At 50.2% G+C, this 22,310-nt stretch overlaps 1 protein-coding gene across 4 annotated transcripts in view; it reads right to left on the bottom strand.

The window, feature by feature from the left end:
* Positions 1-5,449: 5,449 nt before the first annotated feature.
* ACP6 (acid phosphatase 6, lysophosphatidic) overlaps positions 5,450-22,310 on the bottom strand; it is a 37,957-nt gene continuing 21,096 nt past the window's right edge. For 2 of the 4 annotated variants that reach the window (XM_073668502.1, XM_073668501.1), the window contains exons 2-11: positions 20,778-20,997; positions 20,041-20,169; positions 19,102-19,232; positions 15,383-15,462; positions 15,187-15,274; positions 14,189-14,321; positions 10,006-10,106; positions 9,768-9,869; positions 9,527-9,692; positions 5,450-6,323 (exon numbers count right to left, since the gene is read on the bottom strand). In XM_073668502.1, the coding sequence (XP_073524603.1) occupies positions 6,162-6,323; positions 9,527-9,692; positions 9,768-9,869; positions 10,006-10,106; positions 14,189-14,321; positions 15,187-15,274; positions 15,383-15,462; positions 19,102-19,232; positions 20,041-20,169; positions 20,778-20,975 (1,290 nt within the window). In that variant the 5' untranslated portion in view covers positions 20,976-20,997 and the 3' untranslated portion in view covers positions 5,450-6,161. Of the gene's footprint in view, positions 6,324-9,526; positions 9,693-9,767; positions 9,870-10,005; positions 10,107-14,188; positions 14,322-15,186; positions 15,275-15,382; positions 15,463-19,101; positions 19,233-20,040; positions 20,170-20,777; positions 21,001-22,310 lie in introns of all 4 variants that reach the window. The other 2 variants (XM_073668500.1, XM_073668499.1) reach the window with 1 other exon arrangement.

The following is a 22,310-nucleotide window of genomic DNA, read 5'->3' as shown; positions in this document are numbered from 1 at the left end:
TCTCAGCTAAAAGTCTAGACCCTTAGATCAGGAATAGGACAGACATTTATAGGACATTTCATAACTTCCCAAATTCTTATGAAAAAATATTCCCCACAAACTGCATTGATCTACTGTACCCAATTTATTATATATTTTAGGAGTCGGTCCTTTTTATACCGACTCAAGACGCCACCAAAATGGGCTCCGATTCCACAGCCCTGATTGCTACACCGCATAGAATAATCGAAAAGCGCATTAAAACAGTGTTAAAAAAAGGCACATTCTTATTAAAAAAAAAAAAAAAAAAAAAAAAAAAAAGGGGGCTAAAAATCACACACTTTTTTTTCCAACCAGAAAAATTAACATATTGGCCTGAGAATACTCGATGCGGGCAGTCGTGCTTCCAATGTATGAGATATACAGTGGGTCCGGAAAGTATTCAGACCCCTTTAAATCTTTCACTCTTTGTTTCATTGCAGCCATTTAGTAAATTCTAAAAAGTTCATTTTTTTCTCATTAATGTACACTCTGCATCCCATCTTCACTGAAAAAAAACAAATGTAGAAATTTTTGCAAATTTATTAAAAAACAAAAACTGAAATATCACTTGGTCATAAGTATTTAGACCCTTTGCTCAGTATTGAGTAGAAGCCCCCTTTTGAGCCAGTACAGCCATAAGTCTTCTTGGGAATGATGCAACAAGTTTTTCACCCCTGGATTTGGGGGTCCTCTGCCATTCTTCCTTGCAGATCCTCTCCAGTTCTGTCAGGTTGGATGGTGAACGTTGGTGGACGGCCATTTTCAGGTCTCTCCAGAGATGTTCAATTGGGTTTAGGTCCGGGCTCTGGCTGGGCCAGTCAAGAGTGGTCACAGAGTTGTTCTGAAGCCACTTCTTTGTTATTTTAGCTGTGTGCTTAGGGTCATTGTCTTGTTGGAAGGTGAACCTTCGGCCAAGTCTGAGGTCCAGAGCACTCTGGAAGAGGTTTTCATCCAGGATATCTCTGTACAGCCCCATAGCATGATGCTGCCACCAACATGTTTCACTGTTGGGATTATATTGGGCAGGTGATGAGCAGTGCCTGGTTTTCTCCACACATACCTCTTAGAATTATCACCAAAAAGTTCTATCTTCATCTCATCAGACCAGAGAATCTTATTTCTCATAGTCTGGGAGTCCGTCATGTGTTTTTGTGCAAACTATCCGGGCTTTCATGTCTTGCACTGAGGAGAGGCTTCCGTCAGGCCACTCTGCCATAAAGACTCGACTGGTGGAGGGCTGCAGTGATAGTTGACTTTGTGGAACTTTCTCCCATCTCCCTCCTGCATCTCTGGAGCTCAGCCACAGTGATCTTGGGGTTTTTCATTACCTCTCTCATCAAGGCTCTTCTCCCACTATTGCTCAGTTTGGCTGGATGGCCAGGTCTAGGAAGACTTCTGGTGGTCCCAAACTTCTTCCATTTAAGGATTATGGAGGTCACTGTGCTCTTAGGAACCTTGAGTAATGCAGAAATTCTTTTGTAACCTTGGCCAGATCTGAGCCTCTCCAAAATTCTGTCTCTGAGCTCCTTGGGAAGTTCCTTTGAGCTCATGATTCTCATTTGGTCTGACATGCACTGTGAGCTGTGAGGTCTTATATAGACAGGTGTGTGCCTTTCCAAATCAAGTCCTATCAGTTTAATTAAACACAGCTGGACTCCAATGAAGGAGTAGAACCATCTCAAGGAGGATCACAAGGAAATGGACAGCATGTGACTTAAATATGAGTGTCTGAGCAAAGGGTCTGAATACTTATGACCAGGTGATATTTAATTTTTCTTTTTTAATAAATTTGCAAAAATTTCTACATTTCTGTTTTTTTTCAGTCAAGATGGGGTGCAGAGTGTACTTTAATGAGAAAAAAAATGAACTTTTTAGAATTTACCAAATGGCTGCAATGAAACAAAGAGTGAAAAATTTAAAGGGGTCTGAATACTTTCCGTACCCACTGTACGTATGCATTTTTCTGCCCTTGCCTTGTAGGACGTGGTATATTTTGGGCTCTGCCCCCTCCTGCTAAATTCCATGCTTTTTTTTTTTTTACATTTTTTTTTTTTTACATTTTTGGCACAAAATGAACTACACCACAACGGCAGCGTCCAGCCCGTAGTGAACTCCATGTTGAGCGTTTGGCCCTGACTGAATTATTCCTCAATTTTGTAATTTAAAACGAGTCCAACTCCATAAATTTTAACATTGGGCCTCAGTGATCAAATCTGTCTGACAGGAAACCTTTCCTTGTTGCCCATAGCAACAAGAATATGGCTTTTATTTCTCGCGCTAGTTGCTATGGGTCTAATGATTTGAGGCCTACAGCAACCAATCACCGCTCCAGGATTGGTCACTATGGACAACATGGAGCGGTTTTGTGATAAAGGCTGATATATTTCGGAGAACAGGGACGTTGTAGATCTTAAACTTTATATAAATCAGATGTTAATAATCACTTGGTTCATACAAAACAGGATTGTCTTCTTGGCTCATAGCAACCAATCAGCAATCAGCTTACATTTGGGAAACTGTTCTTCAGAAATGAAAGCTGCTCTGTGATTGGTTGCTATGGGTCACGTCGTCAGGCTACTGAGGCCTGTAAATCCTAATGTATATTTTCCATGATTACAGCATTGCCTCAGATTTTCGGCACTGATTCTATGCCAAAATTATTTGTGGGCAGTTTTCTGACCAAAAGTCAATTTCATTGGTTACCTGTTTTGCACAGAAACCTTTTTTTTTTTTTCTTCAATTTTTCACCACTGAGGTCAATTGTGCAGACCTCCGACTCATTCATATGGGGCTTTTTATTGGGGTCTGACAACCGGGTTAGGGGATAACTGCGTGGGGCCCATTATTCTGTATGGAGGACCGCGTGGGGCCCATTATTCTGTATGGAGGACCGCGTGGGGCCCATTATTCTGTATGGAGGACCGTGTGGGCCCATTATTCTGTATGGAGGACCGCGTGGGGCCCATTATTCTGTATGGAGGACCGCGTGGGGCCCATTATTCTGTATGGAGGACCGCGTGGGGCCCATTATTCTGTATGGAGGACCGTGTGGGCCCATTATTCTGTATACTGGTTGACCCGCGAATTTGTCTCAAGTTTTTCATTATGGCCCTCTGTGTGTTGGAGTTTGACATCCCTGACGTAGAGGAAGAGGAGGAGCTACTGACTGATGTGTGCAGTTACTGATCATGGGGTGATCCTGTGCTATATGCCTCCAGCTTTATAATAGAGATGTTAACTTTCATTGGTTTCACCCATTACAGCTCCTTCTGCCCCCCAATGTATACAGCACAAGCTGAAAAGTGATGGAAAATGTCATGTAAAAAAAGCAGTCATGGCATAGTTTTGTCCACTTTGCGTGCGCCCCGACCGCTCCACCGAGAGAGAATCGCAGCTTTCTGCTGCTAATTATCCACAGTGGGAATTGATTTCATGAGCGTCGCCTCTTGCCATCCGCTGCGCAGCTTCATGGCGGCTTTACTTCATCCACCACTTAACATTTATGTCCTCAAGTGGATGATAAATTAGATGCGAGGTTGTGTTAATGGCGCTGCTCAGTCCGGGATGAACGGCTCCTCTGTTACGGGGTCGTCATTTCACTGCACAATACAAACCTCGATCTTGTATGTGTGTGTGTGTGTGTGATATATAATGTAAAATATATAATTAATCTTGACGTTCCACCTTTCTCCTTATATAAATCCTCTTATAGTGTCGGCCATTACTACCTCTTGTGGTCGGACATTCCACAGTCTGACTGCTCTGACTGTAAAGAACCCTTTCCTGTTTAGCTGGAATTGCATTTCTTCTACCTGTAGTGAGTGCCCTCTGCTCTTTTGTATGGACCACAAGTGTATTTACAGTGGCGACCAAAAGTTTTGTATTTGTTTTTTAAAAGTGTGATTCCTTCTGTCTGGTTGTTGCCATTTTTCTGGTGATTTTAGTAAACCGGAAGCAAATGGTTGTCAGCTATAAGGAAGAAAATTGTGTCTGACATTGTTTTATCCCCTTGCGTGTCAGTTTTCAAGATTTGCTGGGCCAAACGTTTTGCATATTTTGTTATGGGTAGTCGAATTTTGCCAAAATTTTTTCTTGTGTATGTGTGTTTAGACGAAGACAAATGTATCCATAGATGTCAGGAAGCTGATTATCCTGAGGGTGAAGTCAGGCAAAAGCCAAAAAGAGGAGCCATGGAATTCACCTGTTCTCAGAGTCGAGTGTCACGTAGATTAAAGAAAGAAAAAAGAAGGTTCTGGAACAGCCGACAAACCTAGAAGTGGGCGACCACGGAAAACGTCCTCCAGAGCTGATCACATTATTAAGAAAAAGTCAGTATCTGATGTCCATAAAAGTGCTGTACAGATTTCACACAAAATGAAGGAAGAATATGGGGTCAAAGTGAGTCGCCAAACTGTGGTGCGACGGCTAAGAGAAGTAGGGCTGAATGCACGAGGTCCAGTCCAGAAGCCTTTCATCTCTGCAAAGAACTGGAAGGTCCGACTTGAGTTTGCCAGAGAACAAAGAACACAGCCAATGGAAAGAGACAGATTGGTCTAAGATGTTGAGGTCGGATGAATCCAAGTTCAGTCTGTTTGGTAGTGATGGCAGCACTATATATGCCGCCCAATGGGAAAACGTAATGATGTAAGATACCAAAGACCTACAGTGAAACATGGTGAAGGCAATGTCATGGTTTGGTACTGCTTTTCTTTTACTGCCATTGGCCCTCTGCATAGAATTGATGGAAATATGAATGCTACCATGTAAAAGGATATACTGGAAAATGTAACGCTGCCACATGGTAAAACCAAAGTAGGCAGGGGATGGAAATTCCAGCAAGATAATGATCCTAAGCACACATCCAATTTAGTCACAAATTGGTTAGCAAAGAAAAATGTTCACCTGTTGCAATGGCCGAGCCAATCACCTGATTTACACCCTATAGACCACCTTTGGGATGAGTTAGGGGACGAGTAGGGGCCCGTACCCAGAGCAATAAAGAATTGTTTGCAGATTTGCAAATGGAACGGAGCAAGATCCCTCAAGATGTAGTATTGGTGCGATTAAAGCGAATCTTGTCAGCGCATTTTACAATACAAACTGCACGTATTACATAAACCTGACAAGGCTGGTGTATTTACAGTGAAAATCAACGTCAGAATTAAGATGAGCATTGTTTGGTCCAGCTAACTTGACTATTCTGCAGGGAAACTTTCAGAAAGGATTATACTCGGTGTAGTAATGTCAGATTGGTGTTTTGTGAATTCTGATGGCCGGTCCACGGTCAGGGTTATTAGTCGGTCACCGCCTCCATCTGGATATTGTTTGGTATATTGGGCCGGTACATCACCCCTGTCGGGTCGTGCAGTTTTACGCTGTGTGTCAGCGAGAGCTCATGTTCCCTTTATGGGCAGTAGAAAACATCACACAACTTGGAAGGATTTTTATTTTTTTCCGAAATGTTTTTTTTTTTTTAATTTAACAAAATAAAAATTACCAAATATACAGAAGGTGTCCCTGAGGATGTGAGCAGCTTAGGATCGGCGGAGGTTCGGTTCCATGGCGACTTACTTGTCGTTACAAGATGCCATTTGCAGCCCCCGTCTCTTATACTCTTCGGATTCTGACTGTTAGGCTGTGTGCCCACTATGCGTTTTTTTTTAAGCGTTTCCGCAGTGTAATTTCCACCGTGGAAACACTTAAAAAAACGCTTGGTAAAAGGTCTGCAATGTTTCCCAATGATAATCCGCAGGTGCTGTGCACATGCTGCGGAAATTTCCGCTGCGGATTATCATTGCGGAAAAATCCGCAGCACTGCTTTGATGGGTGTCCGAGCTGCATTCACAATTCTGCTTGGTATTAACTGGAAACAGTCAGCAAGTTTGCAGTCAGACACACCCCTGTAAATCAGGGGTCACTGATTTCTCCAGTATCTGGTGTAAAAAGGACGATTCCTAGAGGCAAGTCACCCAGACAAGCACCGTGAAGACACTGAATCAGCAGACGCACACGTACAGAATTGATGATATCGGTCTATAGGGTACAGAAAGTTCTGGGAAAGAGATGGAACTTTTTAGGTCCATGTAGACGGTGAAATGTCGGACGTTGGGACTTTCTTGCAGCTATCGGCCGCCCTGGTTTTACATCGGGCGCGATTCCTTCGCCTCGGCAGAGGTTTCCTCCTCCTCCTTACAGTAGCACAGGGTCTTGTAGTCTTCAGGACTAAGAGTGAAGTCAGCGAGAGCGTTCACAAACTGATCAAGGGGACACAGGCCGGAGCTGCACCCCTTCACCACTTGTTCCTGGAAGACAAGATCAAGGAGAAGAGATTATATCTAGATAGAAAGATGGTGTCCTGTAGAGACCCCTCTGTGTAGCGTCACCTTCAGCTGGTGGACGCACACAATGTGATCAAAATGTGCACCGAGAACCTCCAATGTAAAGAAATAATGGATATATCATGTATAATGGAACTGTGTATAACCTCCGGCCCCCCACATGCCGTCTGCCTTTACTATCATGTGACAGATCGGCCGATGGTGCAGAGCTCACTGATACCAGCACGGTCCTGTCATTGGAGCCACCGGGGTAACAAGTCCGTCCATGACATTTCTTCCTCCTGGATCTTCCCCCATCACCTGTGAATGATATTACTGAGAAGTGGAAGAAACCGCAGCAACTCAGGAGACTCCATAACATTACAGAGCGGGGGGCCGAGTGCTGAGGAGCAGAGGGCAGATAAGTCCCCACCGCTCTGCTGACCCCATAACTGCAGAGTGCGGACCTCCTCTGGTATTACCACACAAACAGCGCCTCCACCGCGAGCTTCATGCAACCGTACATCACCAAGCACAATGCCGACTGTCAGATGGAGTGGTGTAAAGCCGCCACCACTGGACTCTGGAGGAGTCGTGTTCAGTGCAGTGACGGATCGCACTTCTCTGATGGAGGAGACTGGGTTTGGTGACTCCAGGAGGACGTTACCCCCTAACTGCATTGTGCCGCTCTACAGATGGTGGAGGAGGATAATGCTATGGGCTGTTATCAGGGGTCGGCGTTGGGCCCTTAGTCCAGTGATGGAAAATCTTAAAGTTTCAGCTTCCAGCTTTGTAAGAACAGTTTGCGGAAAGCTCTGTTCTGTTCCCCATGACTGTGCCCAGTGCACGAGATCCATACAAACATGGAGGGGAGAACATGAGCGGCCGCACAGAGCTCGGACTTCAGCCCCATCTAAGACCGGAGATTGTGAGCCCTCCCTCCAACATTAGAGTCTGACCTCACAAATGCTTAAATTCTCACAGACACCTCAAAAATCTTGTAGAAATCCTCCCTAGAAGAGCCGGAGCCATTATCTTCAGAGAGGCGACTTCATATTAATGTCTACGGCTGTATGATGGGGGGCTGATGTGTATTGTGGGGGGTTCTCCATACACTGTATATTCAGCTTCCGCTTCCATCTCGCCACCTGTCGGCTGCAGTCTCACTATTACATAGACGTCTTACAAATGTCCGGTCCCGTCGGGTGAGAGAACACAGATGTTTTCCCTAGGAACATTCTTCATGGAAGCCTTTGTTCTGCGAGTGATCGATCATGACGGCGGCCGCAAAGAACGGGAGCGAAGAGCTTAAAGGGATTTACATTAAAGGTGAAATGACGGCCTCAGCCTCGCTGATCGGGATTTTGCACCATGCGGCATCCCCGGTAAATACGGGGACGTTTCATCTTACACCTCACACATCGGTGTATAGAGACGAACACAGGGCTGACAACAGAGAGCAATTTAAGCTCTAACGTAAAGTTCCTTTAATTTTCTGGTTTAATTTGCTAAAAAAAAAAAAGGTGTAAAAAAAAAAAAAGAAGCCGTTTCTCATTTAAAGGGGCGGTTCACTTAACGACCGCCCACTTTTGTTGGGGGCTTACAAGTTTAAGCAAAGTGGATCGGAGTATAGGTGAAAACTCATTTACTGCCCATTTAACCCCTTCCCAAGCAGGCAATTATTTGTTTCTCAGCGCTTTCCTTTCTCCCTTATAGGCTTCCATGGCTGATTTGGAGGGAGGTGGGGGGAGGCTCCTGCTGCAGCTCCTTGAGTTTTTGGGATATAGACAGGAATGATTACATTGTAGGATCAGTGAACGAGGGCTATCCTAAAGGGTAGAGGCGGCGAGGGAGGCCGACATCCACAGTATGGTGGTAGAACAAGTTGAGCCCCGCAGGCAATGAGTAGAGTTCATTAGATTTGCAGGCAGAGCGGAGGATCGGTCCGGACATGAGCGCGGAGGAGCCGTGTGATCTAATTCCATCCTAAAATCAATAGAAGAACAAAGATCCGGAGGCCGCGCTCTGCGTTATTACTGCAACCTCCCGGCCGGGGATTTACAGCTATAACACACGCAGGTTATAGGAGGGAATCACCGCATGGTCTTAAAGGGGAAGGCCGCGCTCCCAACCAATATCATATAATCGAATGAATGGCTCCTCGACAGATTAAACCTCACGGATTCAGCATTATCCGGTCCAGCGCCATTTAACGCAAAGGATCCGGGGTTTCAGGAAATCTAACAACGAAACTACACATCCCAGCATGCTTCACTCTCCCCCTTCCCAAATAAGTCATTTGCATAACGATGCAGAGTCCATAATCAGGAAAGAGTCCATAATCAGGGAGCTGAACACTACACATCCCAGCATGCCTCGACTGCTTTCAAATAAGTTATTTACATAATGGTGTATAGTAATTATTTGGGGTGGGAACACAGGTGAGTAAAAAGTTTGTATTTTGTGTGTGCTAGGGCGCAGGCGCACTTCGAGCGGGGGGGGCGCAGGCGCACTTCGAGCGGGGGGGGTGCACGCGCACTTCGAGCGGGGGGGGGTGCACGCGCACTTCGAGCGGGGGGGGTGCACGCGCACTTCGAGCGGGGGGGGTGCACGCGCACTTCGAGCGGGGGGGGGGGGGCACTACAACACAATTCCCCATCTGTGTTACTATCCCAATTGCTCATTGTACTCTGCTCCTTAAAGTACTTAATTTGAGGGGGTGGGGAAGTGAGGCATGCTGGGATCTGTAGTCTTTATTGTGCATATGCCACATATAGTGATTGATGAGGCCTACAAAATACACATCCCAGCATGCCTCATTCCCCTCCTAAATAAATAATTTATGTAATGGCACGTGGTGAATAACCAGGACGGAGACAGGGACAGGGAAACGGTTTGTGCTGCGCGTGCACCACGCAGCAGAACCATAAAGAGTCGGATTAAGAAAACTCTCAGTGCAAAGTACGTCTTCTCTTCTTGCAATCTAGGTTCCTGGTATTGGAGCAGAAGTGATTAAAGTGTTTGATCTGCTATACAGGACACTGCCTCTCAGGATGCACAGACTTGATTAGCTGCAGGTAACACTAGAAATCTATCAGCTGCAGGAGAAAAAGTGTAAGAAAAAAAGGAAAGACTGCGTGGGATGGGGGCGGCTGTGCCGCTTGTAGACCAGCGCCGTGATGTCTCACCTTCCCGTTGTAGCTGAGGCGGGTGAACCACTCCTTGGAAGGCTGATGCTGGTACAGTTCTAGAGTTATGTCAGCGGCGTACGGCGGCCACCTCTGGTCAAAGATACCGAAGGCCACGAGGAGAGGGATGAGCGTCACGTCGTGTGTAGAGTAGAGGAAGAGCTTCCTGGAAAAAGAAAGAGAAGCTGCGTCTGTGCACCGCCCGGGGGACCACCGTGTCCTCCCACCAGCATCTACATACCTGTGCGGGGGGCCGTCGTGGTCAGAGGAGCGCCTCGTCGTCTCCAGCAGGTTACTCTGAAGGGTGTCGAGGAAGGGCCCCACGCTGAGCCTCACAGCTTCCCTGCGGAGCAGAAACCGGACACTGTGACAACCTGCCACTGCCTCCTCATTAGGGGGGCACCGTGTCTCCTTATAGCGGAAAGAAGCGCAATGCTCCCTGGGATAAAAGATATGCAAATTAGCTCTGAACAATGTACCTGTAATTGGGGCCCATGACGTAGGACAAGATATCGATGGCTCTCCGCTCCGCCTGCCGCAGGTGACCCTCGTACTGTACGGAGAATGGAAAGCCATGCGCCTGTAGAGGTAACGTATCACAGTGACTGCAGAGGGCGCTGTTACACCAGTAATAAAAAAAAAACACCAAATTCCAACGCTTTTGCTGTTTACTATGTGGATAAAGCAACCCAAGCAAAATGTATTTGACAGGTCGGCAGCAGTATGGCGATAATACTACAGGATATGTATTATTATATTGTAGCCCTCCACAATAACAACATATTCTAAGGAAAAGTCGTCTTCAGGCAGACGGATCCTGACAGACACAACTAGTTTTATTTCTATTTTTTTACATTTTTTTAGGATTTTTTTCAAATTTTTATTAAAAAAAAAAAGGCTTTTTTTCTTAAACTCAACTCCACATTTTTTTCTCCTTCGTGTGAAGCAGCAATAAAACTAATGTTTCTCTAATGTCTGGAGGCGCGTGCGATTTACATTATTGTCTGGGCCAAGTCAATGCCGAATAGTCGTAGAATTCCCTGCTGCTACAGTAACTCATCGGACCCCGGCCAGGGAGCGGTGACTGCACGGCGGCGCAGGGGACCCCGGCCAGGGAGCGGTGACTGCACGGCGGCGCAGGGGACCCCGGCCAGGGAGCGGTGACTGCACGGCGGCGCAGCGGACCCCGGCCAGGGAGCGGTGACTGCACGGCGGCGCAGCGGACCCCGGCCAGGGGGCGGTGACTGCACGGCGGCGCAGCGGACCCCGGCCAGGGGGCGGTGACTGCACGGCGGCGCAGCGGACCCCGGCCAGGGGGCGGTGACTGCACGGCGGCGCAGCGGACCCCGGCCAGGGGGCGGTGACTGCACGGCGGAGCAGCGGACCCCGGCCAGGGGGCGGTGACTGCACGGCGGAGCAGCGGACCCCGGCCAGGGGGCGGTGACTGCACGGCGGAGCAGCGGACCCCGGCCAGGGGGCGGTGACTGCACGGCGGCGCAGCGGACCCCGGCCAGGGAGCGGTGACTGCACGGCGGCGCAGCGGACCCCGGCCAGGGAGCGGTGACTGCACGGCGGCGCAGCGGACCCCGGCCAGGGAGCGGTGACTGCACGGCGGCGCAGCGGACCCCGGCCAGGGAGCGGTGACTGCACGGCGGCGCAGCGGACCCCGGCCAGGGAGCGGTGACTGCACGGCGGCGCAGCGGACCCCGGCCAGGGAGCGGTGACTGCACGGCGGCGCAGCGGACCCCGGCCAGGGAGCGGTGACTGCACGGCGGCGCAGCGGACCCCGGCCAGGGAGCGGTGACTGCACGGCGGCGCAGCGGACCCCGGCCAGGGAGCGGTGACTGCACGGCGGCGCAGCGGACCCCGGCCAGGGGGCGGTGACTGCACGGCGGAGCATCGGACCCCGGCCAGGGGGCGGTGACTGCACGGCGGAGCATCGGACCCCAGCCAGGGGGCGGTGACTGCACGGCGGCGCAGCGGACCCCGGCCAGGGGGCGGTGACTGCACGGCGGCGCAGCGGACCCCGGCCAGGGGGCGGTGACTGCACGGCGGCGCAGCGGACCCCGGCCAGGGGGCGGTGACTGCACGGCGGCGCAGCGGACCCCGGCCAGGGGGCGGTGACTGCACGGCGGCGCAGCGGACCCCGGCCAGGGGGCGGTGACTGCACGGCGGCGCAGCGGACCCCGGCCAGGGGGCGGTGACTGCACGGCGGCGCAGCGGACCCCGGCCAGGGGGCGGTGACTGCACGGCGGAGCAGCGGACCCCGGCCAGGGGGCGGTGACTGCACGGCGGAGCAGCGGACCCCGGCCAGGGGGCGGTGACTGCACGGCGGAGCAGCGGACCCCGGCCAGGGAGCGGAGACTGCACGGCGGCGCAGCGGACCCCGGCCAGGGAGCGGTGACTGCACGGCGGCGCAGCGGGCCACGGAGCGGTGACTGCACGGCGGCGCAGCGGACCCCGGCCACGGAGCGGTGACTGCACGGCGGCGCAGCGGACCCCGGCCAGGGAGCGGTGACTGCACGGCGGCGCAGCGGACCCCGGCCAGGGAGCGGTGACTGCACGGCGGCGCAGCGGACCCCGGCCAGGGAGCGGTGACTGCACGGCGGCGCAGCGGACCCCGGCCAGGGAGCGGTGACTGCACGGCGGCGCAGCGGACCCCGGCCAGGGAGCGGTGACTGCACGGCGGCGCAGCGGACCCCGGCCAGGGAGCGGTGACTGCACGGCGGCGCAGCGGACCCCGGCCAGGGAGCGGTGACTGCACGCAGCAGCGGACCCCGGCCAGGGAGAGGTGACTGCACGCAGCAGCGGACCCCGGCCAGGGAGAGGTGACTGCACGCAGCAGCGGACCCCGGCCAGGGAGAGGTGACTGCACGCAGCAGCGGACCCCGGCCAGGGAGAGGTGACTGCACGCAGCAGCGGACCCCGGCCAGGGAGAGGTGACTGCACGCCGCAGCGGACCCCGGCCAGGGAGCGGTGACTGCACGCCGCAGCGGACCCCGGCCAGGGAGCGGTGACTGCACGCCGCAGCGGACCCCGGGCCAGGGAGCGGTGACTGCACGCCGCAGCGGACCCCGGCCAGGGAGCGGTGACTGCACGCCGCAGCGGACCCCGGCCAGGGAGCGGTGACTGCACGCCGCAGCGGACCCCGGCCAGGGAGCGGTGACTGCACGCCGTAGCGGACCCCAGTACAGAGAGAACTGAGCACACGCTGAGGTTGCACGGCACATTAGACCCCAGTACATACAGAGCTGAGGATGCACGGCACATTAGACCCCGGTACATACAGAGCTGAGGATGCACGGCACATTAGACCCCGGTACATACAGAGCTGAGGATGCACGGCACATTAGACCCCGGTACATACAGAGCTGAGGATGCACGGCACATTAGACCCCGGTACATACAGAGCTGAGGATGCCCGGCACATTAGACCCCGGTACATACAGAGCTGAGGATGCCCGGCACATTAGACCCCGGTACATACAGAACTGAGGATGCCCGGCACATTAGACCCCGGTACATACAGAGCTAAGGATGCCCGGCACATTAGACCCCGATACATACAGAACTGAGGATGCCCGGCACATTAGACCCCGGTACATACAGAACTGAGGATGCCCGGCACATTAGACCCCGATACATACAGAACTGAGGATGCACGGCACATTAGACCCCGGTACATACAGAGCTGAGGATGCCCGGCACATTAGACCCCGATACATACAGAACTGAGGATGCACGGCACATTAGACCCCGGTACATACAGAGCTGAGGATGCACGGCACATTAGACCCCGGTACATACAGAGCTGAGGATGCCCGGCACATTAGACCCCGGTACATACAGAGCTGAGGATGCACGGCACATTAGACCCCGGTACATACAGAACTGAGGATGCACGGCACATTAGACCCCGGTACATACAGAGCTGAGGATGCACGGCACATTAGACCCCGGTACATACAGAGCTGAGGATGCACGGCACATTAGACCCCGGTACATACAGAACTGAGGATGCACGGCACATTAGACCCCGGTACATACAGAGCTGAGGATGCACGGCACATTAGACCCCGGTACATACAGAGCTGAGGATGCACGGCACATTAGACCCCGGTACATACAGAGCTGAGGATGCACGGCACATTAGACCCCAGTACGGAGAGAAGTGAACATGTGCTGGGAACGTGCGGCGCAATGAACTCCAGTCTGGGGAGCATTGCACATACATTGGGAATAGACAGCTCAAGTGTGAGATTTCGGGACAGATGACAGTGACTGTTACATAGGTGCAACCGCCCATCATGGCCGAGGGGGCAGTATCTGATTGGATTTAGTGTGAAGAACTGGAGCAACAATAGTCTGGAAAAGTCTTAAAGTCGCCTCCCCGGCGCTGCAGACGGTTTACCCGACAGACGCCTTCTAATAAAAACGCATTAATAACTGCATGCCGGAAGGGTCCGCTCCTGGCGACCTTCCAAATCTCTGCTCGCTGTCAGTGAATGGATCGACATGATAGATTACAGATGGAAGGACTTGTGTCTTCATTCATCCTTAAAACTATGAAACAATCAGAGACTTAAAACCCGGGACTAATCACAGCACAGCGATCAGCAGAGATCTGCAAACAACGAGGAACCGGACATCTGCCGTCCTGACCTGTTCAGCGAGCAGATTGTCCAGCAGTAAGTAGAAGTCCACTTTCTGGGCGCTGTCGATATGAAGGTCCTGCTGAAGTTTCTTCAGATCGTCCTTCATCCCCGGCTGAGAGGAAGCGTCAGAAAAGCGGCCACTGAGAGAAAGCACAATGGACACTCACATCGGTCCAACCCGGAGGTCAGACCCGCATACAATACATGCACTAGCGGCCGCTTCAAGGGCTTGTCCGGGATTACCAACAATTTTTTTTTTTTAAACAGTGCCACTCTGTGGCTATATCTGGTATTGCAGCTCAAATCCACATGCTTGCAATGCCATATATAGTCACAGAGTGGCACTGTTTCCATGTAACTGCAATTTGGGAAAGCCGACCACCTAAATGAGCACAAGAAAGGTTGTCAGCCGCCTTTCCTGGAGTCCTGAATGGCAAATGTGTGTTCTTATACAGCGACGCACCCGTGGCTCCCAAAGCAGAAAATACCATTCAGGAAACAGAGAAAGCTGAGTGACGAATGCTGGAGTAGTATTCTGTGGACTGGAAAGTTATTAGTTGGGGCCCTAAATAGAGGAGCCGAACTAGAACGCCCACCGATCCAGAGTTTGCAGTGACGGCCCCAGCACGGGTCACAGGGACGGGACTGCGCGCGGCGTCGTCTCCAGTCTGGAGGATGCGGCCGTGGTTTCCCGTATTACATAGAATCTGCAAACGCTAAGAAAATGGTTTCCTCTTTTTGTTCCAATGCGGAGATACGAAATCAAAAATATATGTGATGAATCCGGGAAGCCCAGACACTGACGCCTCATAAAGGGATGTTACACTGATTTCTAGGAGAAGAAGTTAGCTACTTCCTCCTGTACTGAATCCGCCAATGAAGAACTGCGTCTCCAAATGTTCCCTCTGTCAGACAGAGGGGTAAGGTCTAATATGGCTGCTCCCATATATAACCCCCACCCTACCCCCCTCCCCAACTATACAGGACATCTCGCGGACGGGTCACCTGGTCAGTTGTTTTAGCCCCTTGCAGCCGTGATAATTGGGGTACAGGATTTCACTGTCGGCGTCAGATGTGACTATAGTAACGGGTCCTGTAAGAAAAGTCAGACATGATATACAAAGAGTGCCCCCCTAATATAATACCAACGCTGCGGACCACTGATCTATAGTACGATGTGTATCAGATACAGAGCCCTCACCTTCTTGTCGCTGCTGGAAGAGTCCGGCCAGCAAACACCGCGCTGACTCCAGATTACGGACTATGTTAGTGGAGCGGACGCTGAAAGGTAAGAGAATAATCTGTCATTTACTGCTGAGAACAGGAGGAATAACACTTTCTACCCGTTATATGACTTGCATCCTGCACATTCACCAGGTTTTCTCCCCTCTGCAATATCTATCTCTAAGCTTCTGGGTGAAGACAAGCTACTATGATGTCTCCCATACACAGCACACACAGACATGAAGGGTTCCTGCTCGCCAGTCGCTTAATTAGCACATGGAGGACATTATACAGCAACACTGAGCAGTGTAGGTGTGAATCCAGCACTGGGTGAGAGAGAACACCAGCATGGAAGACATTATCCAGCAACACTGAGCAGTGTGGGTGTGAATCCAGCACTGGGTGAGAGAGAACACCAGCATGGAAGACATTATCCAGCAACACTGAGCAGTGTGGGTGTGAATCCAGCACTGGGTGAGAGAGAACACCAGCATGGAGGACATTATACACTAGTACGGAGCAGTGTAGGTGTGAATCCAGCACTGGGTGAGAGAGAACACCAGCATGGAGGACATTATACACTAGTACGGAGCAGTGTAGGTGTGAATCCAGCACTGGGTGAGAGAGAACACCAGCATGGAGGACATTATACACTAGTGCTGAGCAGTGTGGGTGTGAATCCAGCACTGGGTGAGAGAGATCACCAGCATGGAGGACATTATACACTAGTGCTGAGCAGTGTGGGTGTGAATCCAGCACTGGGTGAGAGAGAACACCAGCATGGAGGACATTATACACTAGTACGGAGCAGTGTAGGTGTGAATCCAGCACTGGGTGAGAGAGAACACCAGCATGGAAGACATTATCCAGCAACACTGAGCAGTGTGGGTGTGAATCCAGCACTGGGTGAGAGAGAACACCAGCATGGAGGACATTATACACTAGTACGGAGCAGTGTAGGTGTGAATCCAGCACTGGGTGAGAGAGAACACCAGCATGGAGGACATTATACACTAGTGCTGAGCAGTGTGGGTGTGAATCCAGCACTGGGTGAGAGAGATCACCAGCATGGAGGACATTATACACTAGTGCTGAGCAGTGTGGGTGTGAATCCAGCACTGGGTGAGAGAGAACACCAGCATGGAGGACATTATACACTAGTACGGAGCAGTGTAGGTGTGAATCCAGCACTGGGTGAGAGAGAACACCAGCATGGAAGACATTATCCAGCAACACTGAGCAGTGTGGGTGTGAATCCAGCACTGGGTGAGAGAGAACACCAGCATGGAGGACATTATACACTAGTACGGAGCAGTGTAGGTGTGAATCCAGCACTGGGTGAGAGAGAACACCAGCATGGAGGACATTATACACTAGTACGGAGCAGTGTAGGTGTGAATCCAGCACTGGGTGAGAGAGAACACCAGCATGGAGGACATTATACACTAGTGCTGAGCAGTGTAGGTGTGAATCCAGCACTGGGTGAGAGAGAACACCAGCATGGAGGACATTATACACTAGTGCTGAGCAGTGTAGGTGTGAATCCAGCACTGGGTGAGAGAGATCACCAGCATGGAAGACATTATACACTAGTACGGAGCAGTGTAGGTGTGAATCCAGCACTGGGTGAGAGAGAACACCAGCATGGAGGACTTATACAGCAACACTGAGCAGTGTGGGTGTGAATCCAGCACTGGGTGAGAGAGAACACCAGCATGGAGGACATTATACACTAGTACGGAGCAGTGTAGGTGTGAATCCAGCACTGGGTGAGAGAGAACACCAGCATGGAGGACATTATACACTAGTGCTGAGCAGTGTAGGTGTGAATCCAGCAGTGGGTGAGAGAGAACACCAGCATGGAGGACATTATACACTAGTACGGAGCAGTGTAGGTGTGAATCCAGCACTGGGTGAGAGAGAACACCAGCATGGAGGACATTATACACTAGTGCTGAGCAGTGTAGGTGTGAATCCAGCACTGGGTGAGAGAGAACACCAGCATGGAAGACATTATCCAGCAACACTGAGCAGTGTGGGTGTGAATCCAGCACTGGGTGAGAGAGAACACCAGCATGGAGGACATTATACACTAGTGCTGAGCAGTGTAGGTGTGAATCCAGCACTGGGTGAGAGAGATCACCAGCATGGAGGACATTATACACTAGTGCTGAGCAGTGTAGGTGTGAATCCAGCACTGAGTGAGAGAGAACACCAGCATGGAGGACATTATACACTAGTACGGAGCAGTGTAGGTGTGAATCCAGCTTTGGGTGAAATAAAACACTTATTAGAAGCCAGCAGTAGCATGGAAGACATTGCACACCAGTACTGAGAAACGCAACTGTAAATCTAGCAATTCTGAGAAATGTAACTGTGAATCCATCTCTGGGTAAAAGAAAAGACTTATTAGAAAGTGGCAGCAGCATGGAGAATATTACACAGCAGTTCTAAGAAATTAAACTGCGAGTCTAGATTTGGATAAATAAAACACTTATTAGAAAGCAGCAGCGTGGAGGACATTGCACAAATACTGAGAAATGTAACTGTGAATCCAGCTCTGGGTAAAAGAAAACACTTATTAGATAGCACCAGCATGGAAAGCATTGCACTGAAGTACTGTGAAATGTAGCTGTGAGTCCGGCTCTGGGTAAAATAAACACTTATTAGAAAGCAGTAGTAGCATGAAAGACATTACACAGCAGTACTAAGAAGTGTAACTGTGAATCCAGCACTACTGAGAAATGTAACTGGAAATTCAGCTCTGGGTAAAATAAAATACTTATTCTATAGTACCAGCATGGAGAACATTGCACAGCAGTACTGAGAAATGTAGATGTGAATCTAGCTCTTGGTAAGATAAAAAACACTTATTAGAAAGCGGCAGCAGCATCCAAGACATTACACAGCACTACTAAGAAATTAAACTGTGAATCCAAATTTGGCTAAAAAAAAGACCACTTATTAGAGAAAGCTGCTGAATGGAGGATATTGCACAGCAGTACTGAGAAATGTAGCTGTGAACCTGACTCTGAGTAAAATAAAAAACTTATTAGAAATCAGCAGTAGCATCAAAGAAATTAAACAGCACTACTGAGAAATGTAACTGCGAATCCAGCTCTAGGTAAAATAAAACAGCACAGAGGACATTACACAGCAGTACTAAACAGTGTAGCTGTGAATCCAGAACAATGTAATCTGTCTCTCTGTAACTGCTTCTCCACAGACTTCAATAGTCAACTGTAATCTGATCCCTCAGTGGGCTGGCAGTGAGTTTAATTTTGACCCAGATTTAACCTAAATTTCTGAGTGAATGATGAGTTTGTGAGTCTGGGGGAGAAGGAGAAATGGCTCATAAGTGGCGCATGAAGCAAATTTCTCTGATAAGATATATTCCAAAGTTTCTTACAGTCACTTGTATTACTGATTTAAGCAAAGTTTGTTACATGAAGCCCTTGACCTTCGGTGATCATCATCAGGAGAGCGGAGGAGCCAATGGAAAATAGATGTAAGGAAAGAAGGAAGAGACGGTGAGTGAGTATACCCCAGTGGTGGGTCCCGGTGTTACGGGAGCTCTTCTCCCTGACTCTGCAGGTCACAGACATCACTCTCCCGCAAACACCAGGACTCAGCGGAGGGATCACGGATTATCAGTTTTCCTTGAATATAAGAAATATCCATTTTCTGGAAACTTACTAGACCTCCGATGCTTTAAACTCCGGTGAGATAAATCTCCGCTCCTCCACATAGTCCTTCCGAATTCTGGCCCCGAGGGAGAACATCTGCTGCATCCCGATAGTGGTGAGCTGTCCGGGGAAGGTGCCGCCCTGCGGGAGAAGGAGCTGTCAGGACCATGGGGAGGGTGAGGCAGAGGGGCTACAGCCACAACACAAGATGGTGCTGTGCTGCTACATGGCGGCATGACGCAGGTGAATGGCGTCACACTGACTAGTAGGGAACCGCGGCACGTTGTGAAAGATCCAACTGCTTCCATTCCCCTGTATTGTGCTGCGACGCAGCAACTGCACAAAGCCGTCTCTGCTCATGAGACCGCTGTCCAGGGAAAGGTCGCGGTCGAGCCGCAGCCGCATGGAGATCCTGTATGAGGGGCCGCACACAATGTCACAGTCATCACTAGAGGATCTGTGCGACTACAGGGGCCCAAACATAAGGGCGCGACGTATAATATCAGTGCTGTGTGTTGTGAGCGCCATCAACCCTGAACCACTGCAATACTTATATAAGTAGATATGAACCTCAGGGTACCGGTAACCCCCCACAGGGCCCGCCGTACACCGGAAACCCCCCACTAGACCCGCCGTACATCGGAAACCCCCCACTAGACCCGCCGTACACCGGAAACCCCCCACTAGACCCGCCGTACACACCCCACTAGACCCGCCGTACACACCCCACTAGACCCGCCGTACACCGGAAACACCCCACTAGACCCGCTGTACACCGGAAACACCCCACTAGACCCGCCGTACACCGGAAACACCCCACTAGACCCGCCGTATACCGGAAACACCCCACTAGACCCGCCGTACACCGGAAACACCCCACTAGACCCGCCGTATATTGGAGATCAGTAAGTGGGTAATACAGGACGTACAAGTATCAGGATATATTTACCTTCAGCCTGTGTGATCTGTACCGCTCCTCGAATGGGGACGGGGGTTTGGGCCCCCCCAACAGATCAGTGACCCTGTAATTAAACTGTGTGTGATCAGGGGCGTCCAGGAGAGTTGGTGACCACTCCACCTGTGAAATAAAGGACATTGTGCTGGGGACTAGACATGTGATTGGTCATCTTCAGCGTTTCAGGACACGAGACATGAAACCCTCTGTAGCCAGCAGAGGGCGATATACAGATATACTCAGCTGCTATTACACTTGTAGCCAGCAGAGGGCGATATACAGATATACTCAGCTGCTATTACACTTGTAGCCAGCAGAGGGCGATATACAGATATACTCAGCTGCTGTTACACTTGTAGCCAGCAGAGGGCGATATACAGATATACTCAGCTGCTATTACACTTGTAGCCAGCAGAGCGAGATACAGATATACTCAGCTGCTATTACACTTGTAGCCAGCAGAGGGTGATATACAGATATAGTCAGCTGCTATTACACTTGTAGCCAGCAGAGGGCGATATACAGATATAGTCAGCTGCTATTACACTTGTAGCCAGCAGAGAGCGAGATACAGATATACTCAGCTGCTATTACACTTGTAGCCAGCAGAGGGTGATATACAGATATAGTCAGCTGCTATTACACTTGTAGCCAGCAGAGGGCGTTCTTACCCTTATTTTACAGATCTCAGCACCTGTTCCTTCAGGGGAGGACATGGCTTCTCATCATACCTGCTCATTGTGTGGGATTTCCTTCAGAGGTGTCCGAGCTCCATGGCGAAAGACAACCTGCACCAGCTTTAGCTCGTAGTCCCGACTCTCTACGCCTTGCTGCCCTGTGACTTTCTGTGCATCGGCAAACGCAGCTCTTTTCTTGTGCAGACAGTAAAAGATGGAGCCCACGAGTCCGACACGAGCCCAAGTGCTCATTATGTGTTCGGGTCACTTAGTTCTTCTAGGGCAAACAACAAAAGAAACACTAGAATATGTGACTGGACTGTGTAAATCTAGGGCAATACATGTTACCTGGACTGCTCTGATACATTGAGACAAACTATCAGCACAACATAGAATAGGCTACATTAAATGCAGTTGAGACAAATAGTCAGCCACTAGGGGGAGTAAACTGCACACATGTTTATGCTGCAAATAAATAGGGAATGTATAAATATATATTCATTGAGCTCCCTCTAGTGGCAGCTGTATAAATCTGTATGCAGTGAGCTCCCTCTAGTGGCAGCTGTATAAATCTGTATGTAGTGAGCTCCCCCTAGTGGTGGCTGTATAAATCTGTATGTAGTGAGCTCCCCCTAGTGGTGGCTGTATAAATCTGTATGTAGTGAGCTCTCTCTAGTGGCAGCTGTATAAATCTGTATGTAGTGAGCTCTCTCTAGTGGCAGCTGTATAAATCTGTATGCAGTGAGCTCCCTCTAGTGGCAGCTGTATAAATCTGTATGTAGTGAGCTCCCCCTAGTGGTGGCTGTATAAATCTGTATGTAGTGAGCTCCCCCTAGTGGTGGCTGTATAAATCTGTATGTAGTGAGCTCCCCCTAGTGGTGGCTGTATAAATCTGTATGTAGTGAGCTCCCCCTAGTGGTGGCTGTATAAATCTGTATGTAGTGAGCTCCCCCTAGTGGTGGCTGTATAAATCTGTATGTAGTGAGCTCCCTCTAGTGGTGGGTGTATAAATCTGTATGTAGTGAGCTCCCCCTAGTGGTGGCTGTATAAATCTGTATGTAGTGAGCTCCCCCTAGTGGTGGCTGTATAAATCTGTATGTAGTGAGCTCCCTCTAGTGGAGGCTGTATAAATCTGTATGTACTGAGCTCCCTCTAGTGGTGGCTGTATAAATCTGTATGTAGTGAGCTCCCTCTAGTGGTGGCTGTATAAATCTGTATGTAGTGAGCTCCCTCTAGTGGCAGCTGTATAAATCTGTATGTATTGCGCTCCCCCTAGTGGTGACTGTATAAATCTGTATGTAGTGAGCTCCCTCTAGTGCCAGCTGTATAAATCTGTATGTATTGCACTCCCCCTAGTGGTGACTGTATAAATCTGTATGTAATGAGCTCCCTCTATTGGCAGCTGTATAAATCTGTATGTAGTGAGCTCCCTCTAGTGGCAGCTGTATAAATCTGTATGTAATGATCTCCCTCTAGTGGTGGCGGTATAGATCTGTATGTAGTGAGCTCCCTCTAGTGGTGACTGTATAAATCTCTTCTCCTGCACAATTCCTCTGCTTGCTGTATATGCCGCCATCTAATGCTCTG

The sequence above is a fragment of the Phyllobates terribilis genome, unplaced genomic scaffold (assembly GCF_046119375.1).
Source record: "Phyllobates terribilis strain yellow unplaced genomic scaffold, ASM4611937v1 Scaffold_2__4_contigs__length_985480577, whole genome shotgun sequence".
Taxonomy (NCBI): domain Eukaryota; kingdom Metazoa; phylum Chordata; class Amphibia; order Anura; family Dendrobatidae; genus Phyllobates; species Phyllobates terribilis.
Note: the sequence above shows the minus strand (reverse complement) of the source record. Positions and strands in the feature narration are given on the sequence as shown.